We start from the raw sequence: 13670 nt of genomic DNA on the forward strand, positions 1-13670 counted from the left end.
ACAAAGATGTGTGGGATGGTACTCTGTTTTAATTAATTTTGTGCAATGCCCAGTCATGTAACCTGCAGAATCAGCTGCTTCTTCAGCTCAGAAAAGTTATATTATGTTATTTCTTTGGTTTGTAACTTTTCCAGTTTTTTTTTTTCTTCCTGGGAATCATTTTGTGAGCTGATTGAATTTCTTAGAATTACATGCCATGTCATAAGATTTTTTAAAAAATAATTCAGCTGTCTTGTTTTTGCCAGAATATGACCAGTACTTAGGGAAGAGGTACCAATTAAATTCTCTCAGATTTAGTATAGGTAATAGTTGGAATAATTTTCTCCAACAGTTCATTTGTGTTAAAACAAAAGTTCACAAAGAAGGTTCAAAAACGTGAAAATCTTTATTTTCTAAGTGAGACAAATCTTTTCCTGGAATATTCTCATTATTTTCTTAGAAAACTTCTTTTTCATTGTATAAGGAAAAAATTTCAATCTACTGTTAATCAGAACTATCACAAATCTCACTGGAGTCAGAATTATTTTGGGTTCTTTATATATTCATATATTTGCACTTAATGCATATTTTTACTATTTTTGGCAGTTCTCTCGGTGAAATAGAAGATTCCCTCCCTCCTGGAAAAGCAGTATTTTATACATGGGCTGATCCAGTGGGCTCTAGAAAGCTGAAGTGGAGATGTGGAAAAAGCCACGGTGAAGTAACACAAAAGGATGTACGTATTGGGTTGAGTATTATGGTGTTCTCAGCAGCCTTCTTTTTTGTTTTTTTGTTTGTTTTTAATTTTTTTAAAGGTATTCTCTGTCAGCCTTGCTAGTTTTAAGGACTGTTTTGTGTCTGTACTTCTAAACAAACTGCGAAAGATTTTAAAAGCAGCATTCAAACTTTAATGAAAAATGTTGAAGATCGGAAGGGGTCCTATTTTGTCTACATCATTATTCGCTGCTGGTATGTTATAAAAGGTAAACTGGGGTTGAGTCGGTGCTTTCAGCATTCGCCTCATGAACTGATACATTATCTGTAATGACAGTCATTTTAGGTCAGTGTGGCTTCTGTGAGCATCATTTAGGGAGGGATCCATGGAAGAATTTGTTTTTGAGTGTTTTTTTTTTTATAATGGTAACGTTATGTGTAAACATTTCCCAGTAACATTTTGAATGACTTTCAGAAATTTTTATTAAAATTTTATTACTCTTTCAAAATTCATCTTAATTTGACCCCTACTCCAATGTCTTTTTTCTTAGCACTGATTACTATTTCTTATCGATGGGCAAGAGGTTATCTCACTCTCATTTTAGAGGGAGAACTGAATCATTAATCGTTTATTATAGGCTTGGTTTTGCTTAATAGTCTGTATCAAATTAAGGCAGTTGCCTTCTATTCTTAGTTTATAAAAATATGTGAGTGTATGTATGAAGGAATGAGTATTGAAATTTTTTAAAGGTTATCCATTTATTTTGAGAGACCCCCCCCACACACACACACACACATACTGACAAATGGGGGAGGGGCAGAGAGAAGGAGAGACAGAATCCCAAGCTGTCTCCACACCAAAAGTGCAGAGCCCAATGCAGGGCTCGAACTCATGAACTGTTGAGTCATGACCTGAGCCAAGATCAAGAGTTGGATGCTCAACCAACTGAGCCACCCAGGTGCCCCATGAGTATTGAATTTTTATCAGTTGTTATGCTTTTAATTTTTTTCTTTAAAGAGATAACTGGACTTAATCATATTTGGGGGGGGATGAATTATGTGGTTATTTTTTTAAATATTAGACTAACCTTGCGTTTCTGGAATTGGCTTGCTAATGTTTTAATGTTTTACTTCTGCCTGTATTCACAAGAGAGTACTGTCTGTACTAGATTTTGATGTTAAAGTTTGCAGACATCTAAAACATGTTTGGAAGCGCATGTTTCTCAATGAATGTATGTAAGATGCGTATGCTTTGTTCCTTGAATGTTGGCTAGAATTCACCAGTGAAGCCAAGCCATCTCTGCCTGAAGTTGTTTTTGTAGGAAGGTTTTAAATTATGAATTCTCTTTTGTTACTGTATATAGGACAATCCAGTTTTCTACTTCTGCTTCTGTCATTTTAGTTAGAGGTTTTCTAAGAATGTGTTTTATTTAATCTGATTTTCTGATATATTGATTACAATATTTTTATAACACCCATTTTTTATCTTTTTTTTACAGTGATTCTTTTTAATTCTTGGTATAGATTATTTGTGCTTTAATTCCTTTTTCCTCAATAAGTTTTACTTAGGATTTATCAGTTTTATTCTTAGTTATGGTTTTTTTTTAATCAGAAAACCATTGTTTTGCTCTTTTGATGATCTCTGTTGCACATTTTTGTTCATTTTCACCAATTTCTTCTCTGATCTATATTATATTCTTTCATCTTTCTTTGGTTTTAATTTGATAAATTTCTTTTAAATTCTTGGGATAGATAGCCATTAGTCTGCTCGTGCTGCCTTAACAAGGTGCCTTAGACTGGGGGACTTAAACAACAGACATGTATTTCCCACAGTTCAGGAGGCTTGAGGCCCGAGATCACACTGCCAATGTGGTGAGGTTCTGGAGAAGCTGGTGAGGACTCTTCTTGGCTTGCGGATTACGACTTTCTCACTGTGTCCCGACATAGTGGAGGAGAGAATGAGTGAGCTCTCTGGTGTCTCTTATAGGGATACTAATCCTGTTGGATCAGAACCCTAACCCCTCCTTTATGATGTCATTTAACTTTACCTCCAAAAGGTCCTGTATCCAATAGAGTCACTTTGGAGGTTAGGACTTCCAATATCATGAATTTGGGGGCGGGAGGGGACACAGTTGAGTTCATAGCAGACCCCTAGATCATTGTTTTTCAGATTTTCCTGCTTTTTTTTGTTTTTTAAGAGAGAGCATGAGCTGGGGAGAGGTGCAGAAGGAGAGAGAGAAAGAGAGGGAGAGAATCTTAAGCACACTGAGCATGGATCCCCAAACAAATCTGGATCCCACAACATTGGGATCATGACCTGATCTGAAATCGAAGTGGGACATTGAATTGACTGAGCCACCCAGCCACCCCCCCGCCCCAGATTTTCTTCACTTCTTATATGAAGTCACTTAAAATCCCAGATTTGCCTCAAAAACAGCATTAGTTTTATTTCACAAATTTTTATGTATTTTATATTTCCTGTCCTTTAGTTCAAAATTTCCTAAATTTCATTTATATATATTTAATATTTTGCTTCAAAAATATATTTTATATTTTGGTTTCATGGTTACTTAGGTCATTGCTTGATTTTTAAAAATATGGGAACTTGCTAATAATGTCTGTTGATTTCTAACTTAATTCCACTGTGATTTGAGAACACACTCTGATTCAGTCCTCTGAAATTTATTGAGATAGATTTTGAAGACTAGCATGTAGTCAGTTTTTGTGACTATTTCATGTATATTTGAAAAGAACATGTATTCTGTGGTTGGTTGCAGTGTTCTGTATAAGTCATTTTGTTCAAGTCTATTAATTTCTAAATCTTCTAGCTCATTAGTTTGTGTGTGTGTGTTTGCTTGTACATTACTGTGGAGTTGTATTCAAAATCTTCCATGGATATATACATTTATCTTTTTGTTTTGTTAAATATGGCTGTTATATTTTGAAAGTATGTGATTAGGTTGATACAGATTTAGAATTGTTACATTTTCCTGGTAGATGGATCATTTTAGTATTTAGTCATGCATCATTAGTATATAATATTGCAATGCCTACCATTCTATCTTTGTTAGGTTTAAACATTTAAACTTAACAAAACTATCATAGGCCACAGTTTGCAACTGCCCCACCTACTCAGAAGGATTCAGGCCAGTAGACCCAGTGTGCCAGCTGGGAGCATCAGACATTTTCCACATCAGTTTAGGAAGCATTCTCTTTGGTTGGCTCAAATGACCATTTTGTTGTGATGGAACAAGGCTCACTTGGGTATGTTATGAGCCACTTTTGACTTATAAATGCTACTCCACAATAGCGGGTATCTCTTGTAACAGACCATGAGCATAGCTTACAGGTGTTCTGCAAGGAACATATAGTTCTCATCATACTAAAAGAAACCTATAGCTTCCTATGATCTCACAACATGCGTTCTTGACTTTCTAAAACCTGCTGTAAAATAATACTTGCACCAGTTTCCCAATAACATGAGGACTTTAAAACTCTTACCTCAAGGGTGCCTGGGTGGCTCACTTGGTTAAGCGTCAGACTCTTGATCTCAGCTCAGGTCATGATCTCACAGTTCCTGAGACTCGAGCCCCGCATCAACCTCTGCACTAAGCATCGAGCCTGCTTGGAATTCTGTCTCTCCCTCTCTCTGCCCCTCCCCTCCTCACTTGCGTGCACACATTCTCTGTCTCTTTCTGTCTCTCTCTAACTCACTCACTTTAAAAAAACACAAAAACAAAAACCTCTTACTCCGTTTACCTCCTGTCGTCTTACAGATTACTCTTACATGTTTTATTTCTAAATATATGTTAAATACTGTAAGATGTATTATTAATTGCTTTTTGCAATTAATAGTCCATTTATTTATTAATTAAATATTTACTATCATTTGGGGAGAGTGCAAGCAGGGGAGGGGGAGAGAGAGGGACAAAAGATCTGAAGCAGGCTCTGTGCTGACAGGCTGACAGCGGTGAGCCCGATTTGGGACTTGAACTCCTGAACCACAACATCATGACTTGAGCCAAAGTTGGACACTCCACTGACTGAGCCACCCAGGTGCCCCGTCCAGTTATTTATTTATTTATTTAAGTTTATTTTGAGAGAGATCAAGGGAAAGAGCATGAGCAGGGGTGGGGCAGAGGTAGAAAATCCCAAGCAGGCTTTGTGCCATCAATGCGCAAACCATGAGATCATGACCTGAGCTGAGTTAAGGAGTTGGATGTTTAACCAACTGAGCCACCCAGGCTTCTCCCCCACTCCTTTTTTTTATAGTTTATTTATTAACAATCCATTTAAATTAACTCATGTTTTCCTTTTTTTGATTTTTCATTCCAACCGATATCTCCATGTTTCCATTTGTGTTCATTTTTCTTCTTTTGAGTATTTTTCTAATACAGGTCAACAGCTGACAAATTCTCTTTCAGTTTCATTTGTCTGGAAATGTCTTTATTTTGGCCCTCCCCCCCTTTTTTTTTGATGGGATATTTTTGCTGGATGTCAGATTTCAAGGTTGGCCTTTCTGTTTTTTCTTCACCTAAGAACTCCAGTATTATGTAAATGTTAGACCTTTTTACCATCTCCCTTGTGATTTTCATGTTACATTGTATATTTCTTCATCCTTTTGTCTCTGACCTTCAGTATGGATATTTTTTCCAACCTATCTTTGTACTTCTCTTGCAATGTCTAGACTCTTGAAGTCATCCATTGAGTTAATTTTATTCATTGAAATGATCAGTTCTGGGTATAGAGGAGGGTACCTTTTGGGATGAGCACTGGGTGTTGTATGGAAACCAATTTGTCAATAAATTTCATATATATAAAAAAAAAAAAAAGAAATGATCAGTTCTAGGATTTTTGCTGTGGAAGTTTTTTGTTTCAAAATTCTCTATCTCATTACATAATTCCTTGATTATGTTAATCATAACTACTTGAAAGCCTATCTGGTTGATCTCTTGTGGATGCTTTTAAATTTTCTCCTTTTTTCTTAGTTTTCACTCCTATCTATTCTTTATGCATGTTTAATTTTGTCTGTGTGCTGGACGTAGACCATTTAAGGCTCTGTACAGTGTTAGCTTTTTCTTGAGAAGCTACGGTTTTGCCTTTGTCAGGCAACTAGTCAAGGGGGATATTACCATACTCTAAGTCGGGGTTGAAGTGATTTGCATCTAGTCTTCAGTCCTTGAAAGGACTGGTCTACTTTGAGTTTCCCCTGCTGCCTAGAATATAGCCCCTGGGGGACTCAACTAAAAGCCTAAGCTGTTGACCCCCTTTTTTTCTTTTTTTTTTTTTTTTTTTTTTTGGTGTGTCTGTACTCCAGTTTTAGTCTCTGCATTTCTATGAGGCTTCACACAGTATTTTTCTGATTTTAACTTCTCAGTGTCTGCTGCTACTTTTAGAAATGGCAGTTGACTTTTTGAGAAAGCAAGTCCAAATATAAAATTCATTTTGATTACCTTTCTTTCTCTTGCAGATCTTAATTCTCACTCCCTTGGTAGCTTTTATGTCTTTTCAGACATGTTTTCCTTTTTATATTTTGTCTGGCAAAAAGCCCTTGTTCTTAGCAAGAGGGTTGGGCCAAGACCACCTGCTCATCAATTTCTAAGGCAGTAAGTTATAGTAATTTTTCAAAATTAAACTTGTTAGTGTATGGGAATGTCATGGCATTTTGTGTATTGATTTTTGTATCCCGAAAACTCACTAAATTATTAATATTGATTACTTGTTTTTTATTTTTCTATATGGACAGTCATACACAAATAACAAGGATTTTGTTTTTCCTTTTTTAATCTTTTCATTTTTAATTTCTTTTTGCCTTACTGGACTGGCCAGGATCTTTGTATACTATTGAAGTGGTGTTTGCACATATTTTTGCCTTCTATCTTACCTTAAATTACATGCCTTCAACATTTCACCTTTAAATATAATCTTTACCAAAATTTGGTGTTTCCTTTTTTGGAGGACAGTTTGATAAGAGGTTTAAAAAGAACTTCTCAGGGCACCTCGGTGGTTCAGTTGGTTAAGTGTCTGACTTTGGCTCAGATCATGATCTCACAGTTCATAAATTCAAACCCTGCATCAGGCTCTCTGTTGTCAGCTCACACCCTGCTTTGGATCCTCTGTCCCCTTCTGTCTCTGTCCTTCCCCTGCTTGCTCATGTGCATGCTTTCTCTTAAAAATAAAAATGAACATGAAAAAAAAATTCTCATCTACTCTTTGTTTACTAAAGGTTTTTATGATTGGATTTTGAATTTTATAAAATGCTTTCTTCCAAATAGGTGCTATTTTATTTGCATAACATTTTCTTCTTGCTTTAGATATCCGTCTTGAATCACTTTTTGTCAGTATTTCATTCCTCCTGTAGAATGTCCTTGAGTGAGTACTTGTTGATGGTGAAATGTAGTAGTTACTGTCTCTAGGCATTTTTATTTTGTGCTCTTATGTTCACTGAAGGATATTTTTGCTGAGTAAGGAGTTCTGGGTTGAGTGTTATTTTCTCTTAGCATATTAATACATTTTTCCATTATCTTATGTGTTTCTGTTGTGTCCAGCGTAGGTTTTGTTTTGTTTTGCCTTGTTTTTTGTTTAATGTATTTGAGAGGTCTGCCTATAATTGACCTAATTTTAATTTTTTTATTCCTGGGTATTAGAACTTATTCAGGAAAAAATACTGTATTTTTATATAAATAATCTCATTTGACCTTTTAGCACTTTTGCATATTTATATCATAGTGATAGCTAAAGTTTATAAAGATATATCTGAAACCCACTACAGAAAATTTGGAAATGTGGACTTCAGAATTATTTGGAAATAAATTAGTTTTCTTATTTCTCAATGTAGTTTTAATGCTGTATGTTTTATTTTAGAAAGTATTATAAGTAGATGGACTCTTCCTGAGTATTGACTTCATGGTAACTCCAGTTTTTACTATCAGTGCATTATAACATGAATGTGTACATATCTGTGTTCTGCACCCCCCTCCATCTGTGGGGATTACATTCCAAGACCCCCAGTGGGTGCTTGAAACCACTGCTCATACCAAACCCTGTATAAACCATGCTTTTTCCTAGGCATACATGCCTATGACAAAATTTAATTTACAAATTAAGCACAGTAAGAGATTAACAACAAAAACTGGTAACATGAAACAATTATTTACTGTAATAAAAGTCATATGAATGTGGTCCCTCTCTCTCTCAAAATATCTTGTGCTCTACTTCTTATGATGATGTGAGATGATAAAATGCATACATGATACAATGAAATGGAAGATGTAGGCAGTGTAACATAGTATTAGATTACTGCTATTGACCTTCTGACCATATGTCAGAAGGAGAATCATCTGCTTCTAATACACGGTTGACCACTGGTAACTGAAACTGTGGAAAGCAAAGCCACAGAGAAGGGGGACTACTGTATATTAAAATCTCCTGTTAATCAGAATATTCACTAGAATACTGACTAGAAATTCATGGCTCACTGTTAATTATTAGAATTTGCTGTATTCATCTTGTCACTGAACCTCAAGACCCTGATAACAACACAGTGCTTATGTATAAGGGCCTCCTGCAGAATTAACCCTGTGATGAATATCTCTGCTTTGTAGAGCATGCAACTGAAGTCTCAGGCATTTTTTATCCTATTTCATTCAGCTCTGTAAGGAAATACAAATTTCTGACTGAACAACTTTTTAACATATAACACATTGATTAATCTTAAAGCAGAGAAAATAATACTTTTTGTTATTGATTAGCCTGTAAGGAAGACTATTTAGTTAGATTTTATTAAGATGTTCAAAGAATAGTTGATCTATCTTCTTGATTAATAACTTCATGATAATAATGACAGGAGCTAACATCAAATGATTTTAATTATGTAAATTTCCAAATGTTACACAATATTAATTCATTTAGTTTATTCAGTTCTTTGAAAGAGCTGCTGTCACCATTCTCATTTTTCAGTTGTAGAATCTAGATTTCCTGTTGGTTAAGAGCAAACTCTAATTTTTTATTTTTTGGTTGTTTTGTTTTAGGATATGATGACACCTATAAATTTGGGGAAAAAGACCATTTATTTAGTTTCATTCTTTGAAGGCTTACAGCGCATTATTTTATTCACTGAAGATCCAAGGGTATTTAAAGCAACATATGAAAGTGAGAAAGCAGAGTTAGCAGAGCAAGAAATTGTGTTGGCCTTACAAGATGTTGGAATTTCCCTCGTCAACAATTACACAAAGCAAGAAGTAGCCTATATTGGCATTACAAGGTTAGATGCATTAAAATTTGGATAAAATTAAATGATTAGTTCTTAATAAGAATGGTGACTGTAAAATCTAAAATAATGTAAAGTTTTGTAAACATGCTTTTGAGATTATTTTTTTTACCTTTTGAGATAAAGGTATATCAGAAATCACTTTTATAAATCCTGTATTATGTTGATGATTCTCTCACCTTTCCAAAAAGTTATATTTATTCAGCTTATCAAAGGTATACCTTATGTAACATGTCATAAGGAAGAATTTAATTTTCCATTACCACCCACCACAGTGGGTGGTACAGGATAGATACAGGATAGATCCTCCATAAATAGTTGTTGGAGGAATAAAGCCAATCACTTTTTAATTTGACCTTGACACTTTAAGATATAATACAGTGATACTGAATTTATCATTTCCCCTGTAAGTCATTTTAGAGTAAAACTTATTCTTTCCTTTATTCCTTTAATATTCCTGTTCATAAGTACCTCAAGTAAAATTAATCTGTATATATTTGTATATATTAGTGCCTGATTTGAGAGCATTTCTAGATTTCCAGCAGGAAAGTGTAGTTTTGACCTTGACTTAAACTCTCAAATAAAAATAAACATTAAAGGTAATTGGTACAGATTTAAATTTGTTTTTCTATATAAATTCATCTAGAAATGCCCTTGATTTTTCAATGAATGGAATCCATGCCATTTAAAAAGGAATATTAAAAACTATTTTCTTAAGAATTTTTATTCCCCAAAAATGTGTTTATTTGTTAAGTACTGTGCTACATTGTGTGAATGCAAAGGGGGATAATACATGATTCCTACCATTCTGTTTAAGTGAATACAAATTTTAGAGGGAATTGATAGAATTATTAAATAACTTACATACTTAAACAGGGTGAAGTAACTTTAGAATGTTTCTATTCTGTACACAGGTCTCTCAGCAATTTTTCAGTAAATTATTTGTTCCCTGCTCTCTTAGATTACTGTTTCACACTTTGTCTTGTTTTAAAACCCCATTCTCTCTCTCATCTTGCTGCTTTGTATCCCATTTCACTGAGAAAATTAATGAAAAGGAAACTTCCAGCGACCTACCCCTCCAAAAATCACAGCTTCCTACCCATGAGCATTTCTTACCCATGTCCTATATACCAACATCTTCTCCACAGTAATTATACTAATACATGTGCTACTATTAAAAAATTTTTCAACTTTGCACTCTTTTCCGTTTCTTTTCGCCTTCTTGAGGCATTGATCCAGCAATTCTCTTCTTTCTCCTATGTAATAATTTTTGGGTCTCTGTTGGATTATTCCCATCAGTATTAGTTACTTCAAATTAAAAAATTCTCTTGAGCCTACTTTCCCTGCTACCTACTGTGCATTTCTTGCTTTCCATTTATAGCCAAACTCGTCAAAAGTGTCATCTGGTAAAAAAAAAAAAAAAAAAAAGTGTAATATACTCATTATTTCCTAATTCGTTTTTTTACCCATGTTTTTAACCACTGCCAACAGGGTTTTACTTTCAACACACCATGAAACTGATCTTGTCAAGATCACCAGAGACCTATGTATTGCCAGGTCCAGTGTAATTCCCAGTCCTCATGTTGCTTAAGTTTGTAACACTTACACAGATCCCTTCTCTCTCTCTCTCTCTCTCTCTCTCTCTCTCTCTCTCTCTCTCTCTCTCTCATTAATGTGGTTTAAAAACTTTTTTTTTCATTTATTTATTTTGAGAGAGAGGGAGGGAATGCAAATGGGGGAGGGGCAGAGAGAGAGAATCCCAAGCAGTCTCTGCGCTGTCAGCCTGGAGTCTGACATGGGGCTCCATCTCATGAATTGTGAGATCATGACATGAGCCTGAATCAAGACTCAGTCGCTTAACGGACTGAGCACCTAGGCGCCCCAAATGTGGTTTTATTAAAGCACAGAAAGAACTGCCACACAGATCCCTTCTTGATAGTTTTCTTTGACTTGACTTCCAGGATACCTCCCCATCCTTGTTTTTCTTTCTTTGCCAGAATTCTCCATCTCATGTGTTGATTCCTTGTTTTCTCAACTGCTTAATATTGGGTGCCCCGAAGCTCTCAGACATGAGTCCTTTTCTCTGTTTCAAATACCACATATATGGCAAAAATTTGAGCAATATGTATATCTTTAACCAGACATTTGTCCTGAACTCCACGCTTGTATATCCACTGCCGACACAAAATAGCTACTCTTACATCTAAGAGACTTCTTTAAACTTCATATGTGTAAAACCTAACTCCTGATGTCCTTTTACGAAAACCTCCTTCCCCATTGGAATCAATGACTACCTCCCTCTAGTTGCTCAGGTCAAAAGCTGCGGGATCATCTTTGATTCTTCTCTGTATCTCACACCCCATACCTATGTATACAATAATTACAAGTTCTGTGCTGACTCTACCTTCAAAATAGACACAGAGTCAGTCAGACTGGTCAAGTTTTTACTGCCTCACTGTTCCACCCTAGGTAGAGCCATCACCATTTTTCTCCTGGTTTATTCCATTAAACTCCTAACAAGTTTCCAGCTTCTAACCTTTACTCCTATCCTTTCCCCCTCTGTCCCAACACACATTGTATTCTTTACAAAGTTTAAGTCAGATGATGTGGCTGATCTCACAATCTTTCAATTCTTTCCTAATTTCAGAATAAAACTCAAAGTTTTTACAGTGTCCTACAAGGCTTTACATTCAAAGTCTATAATCTGTAAGGCTTTATATTACGTGGCTTCCCACCATCTGTCTTATTTCATCTTCCACTCTTAATGGTCCCTCTCCCTGAAATGCTCTGCTCTGTTGTCTGCTGGATAATTCCCTTACCTCCTGTAAGGTTGCTGAAGTCTCGTCTTCTCAGTGACACCCCCATGTCAGTCACTTCTCAGTGACCATGCTGTTTTACTGCTGGCATATCCCAGTACTCCACATCCATCTCACCCTGTCTACTTACTCTTTTTTCAAAAGCATTTCACCTCTTACTAGTTAAAATATTCGAACTTATTATATTTACTATTGTCTGTCACTTAGTTATGATAAAGCTCCAGTATGCAAAGATGTTTACTGATAATATCCCTACCACCTAGAATAGTGTCTTAGTAAAAGTCTAAGTAGTAATAGAATGAATTTGTATTTTTAAACTTGTAGTGTGTTTGCATATAACTGAGGATATTGTAAAATTTTACTGAAAGTTTTGGAACTCATGTAATAAACCAGCTACAATGGAAATGTTTATAAATGAGTACCATGATTTTTGCTTTCATGTAAGTTCTGATGTGGTTTGGGAGACAAAGCCCAAGAAGAAGGCAAGATGGAAGCCAATGAGTATAAAGCACACTGAGAAGTTAGAAAAAGAATTTAAGGAATATACTGAATCTTCACCTTCAGAAGATAAGGTTATTGAGTTGGACACTAACATTCCGGTAATATTTTTAAGTAATGATGTGCGGTTTTAATTTGTACCTGTTGTAAATAGATGAATCACTTTTGATTTTTTTTAAGTTGATTTATTTCTTTTGAGAGAGAGTGCAGGAGGGGCAGGGAGAGAACTCACAAATTGACTGTGAGATCATGACCTGAGCCAAAACCAAGAGTTGGACTCCTAACCGACTGAACCACCCTGGCACCCCTCACTAGTGAATTTTTAAGGAAAGTCTGGTTTCCTTACAAAACAATTAATTATACCATACATACTTTATATAAAATGCTTTAAAGGGAAAGTTGTCTATATTAGCAACTCATACTTTTAAGAAGCCAATATGTTATTTTAGTTACTTGTTAAATTTTTTTTCTTTTATCATTTTTTAGTAAATTTATATAAAAAGTGATACAATAAAAAGTGAATATTTTTTGTGAATTGTATTTAAAGATCCAACCTGAACCTAATCAAATTGCAAATGTCTAATCTAATCAACTATGTAGCCTATTACTTCAGTTAATATTATCTTAAAGTTTTTGGTACAAATTTCGGATTTTAATCAGTTTATGAATTCAGAGAAATTGTATTTTGTGGGGGGGGGCATGTTTTTCAGGTTCGCTTCACACCTAGTGGCACTAACATGAAAATTCTGCAACCACATGTAATAGCCATACGAAGAAATTATCTTCCAGCATTAAAAGTAGAATATAGCACATCTGCACATCAGTCATCATTTAGAATTCAAATTTACAGAATACAGGTGAGTCTGAAAAGATACTCAAATTATATTCATAAGGAACATAGCAATAAACCAAATGTGTTCCCATGGTCGCTCTAGTACTTTGATTTCAGTGTTGAACTAGACTGCTGATTCCTTCTACTTATTAAATCCTGTTATTCTAGTCAAGTTCTGTAATTAACATATTAATATACCAACCTGTTTTTTTTTTTTTTTATTTTCATAGATCCAAAACCAGATACATGGTGCTATATTTCCTTTTGTGTTTTATCCGATTAAACCTCCCAAGTCGGTCACCATGGATTCAGGTTTGTTTGTATTTTAAATTGCCATGAAAATGTTTGTATTAGCTGTATGGTTTATTTTACTATAAAAATATGAAATGAAACCATTCTCAAGTTTAGTTTCTATGGGATCATTAGAAAATTAAATAGCATGGAAAATGAACAACAGGTACTCAATTAAGGTCAACACAATATTGAATTCTGAAGAAAAGATTAATTAGAAACATTTCAATATTTAGAAATATTACTTAAAAAATGGATTGCTGGTTTGTAA

At 34.9% G+C, this 13670-nt stretch overlaps 1 protein-coding gene across 1 annotated transcript in view; it reads left to right on the forward strand.

The window, feature by feature from the left end:
• Nucleotides 1-13670, forward strand: part of VPS13A (vacuolar protein sorting 13 homolog A) — a 255636-nt gene that overhangs the window by 196053 nt on the left and 45913 nt on the right. The window contains 5 exon segments of the mRNA XM_030292769.1: nt 586-715; nt 8724-8956; nt 12224-12377; nt 12987-13133; nt 13339-13420. Of these exon segments, the coding sequence (XP_030148629.1) occupies nt 586-715; nt 8724-8956; nt 12224-12377; nt 12987-13133; nt 13339-13420 (746 nt within the window).

Source organism: Lynx canadensis, chromosome D4 (assembly GCF_007474595.2).
Source record: "Lynx canadensis isolate LIC74 chromosome D4, mLynCan4.pri.v2, whole genome shotgun sequence".
NCBI classification, from domain to species: domain Eukaryota; kingdom Metazoa; phylum Chordata; class Mammalia; order Carnivora; family Felidae; genus Lynx; species Lynx canadensis.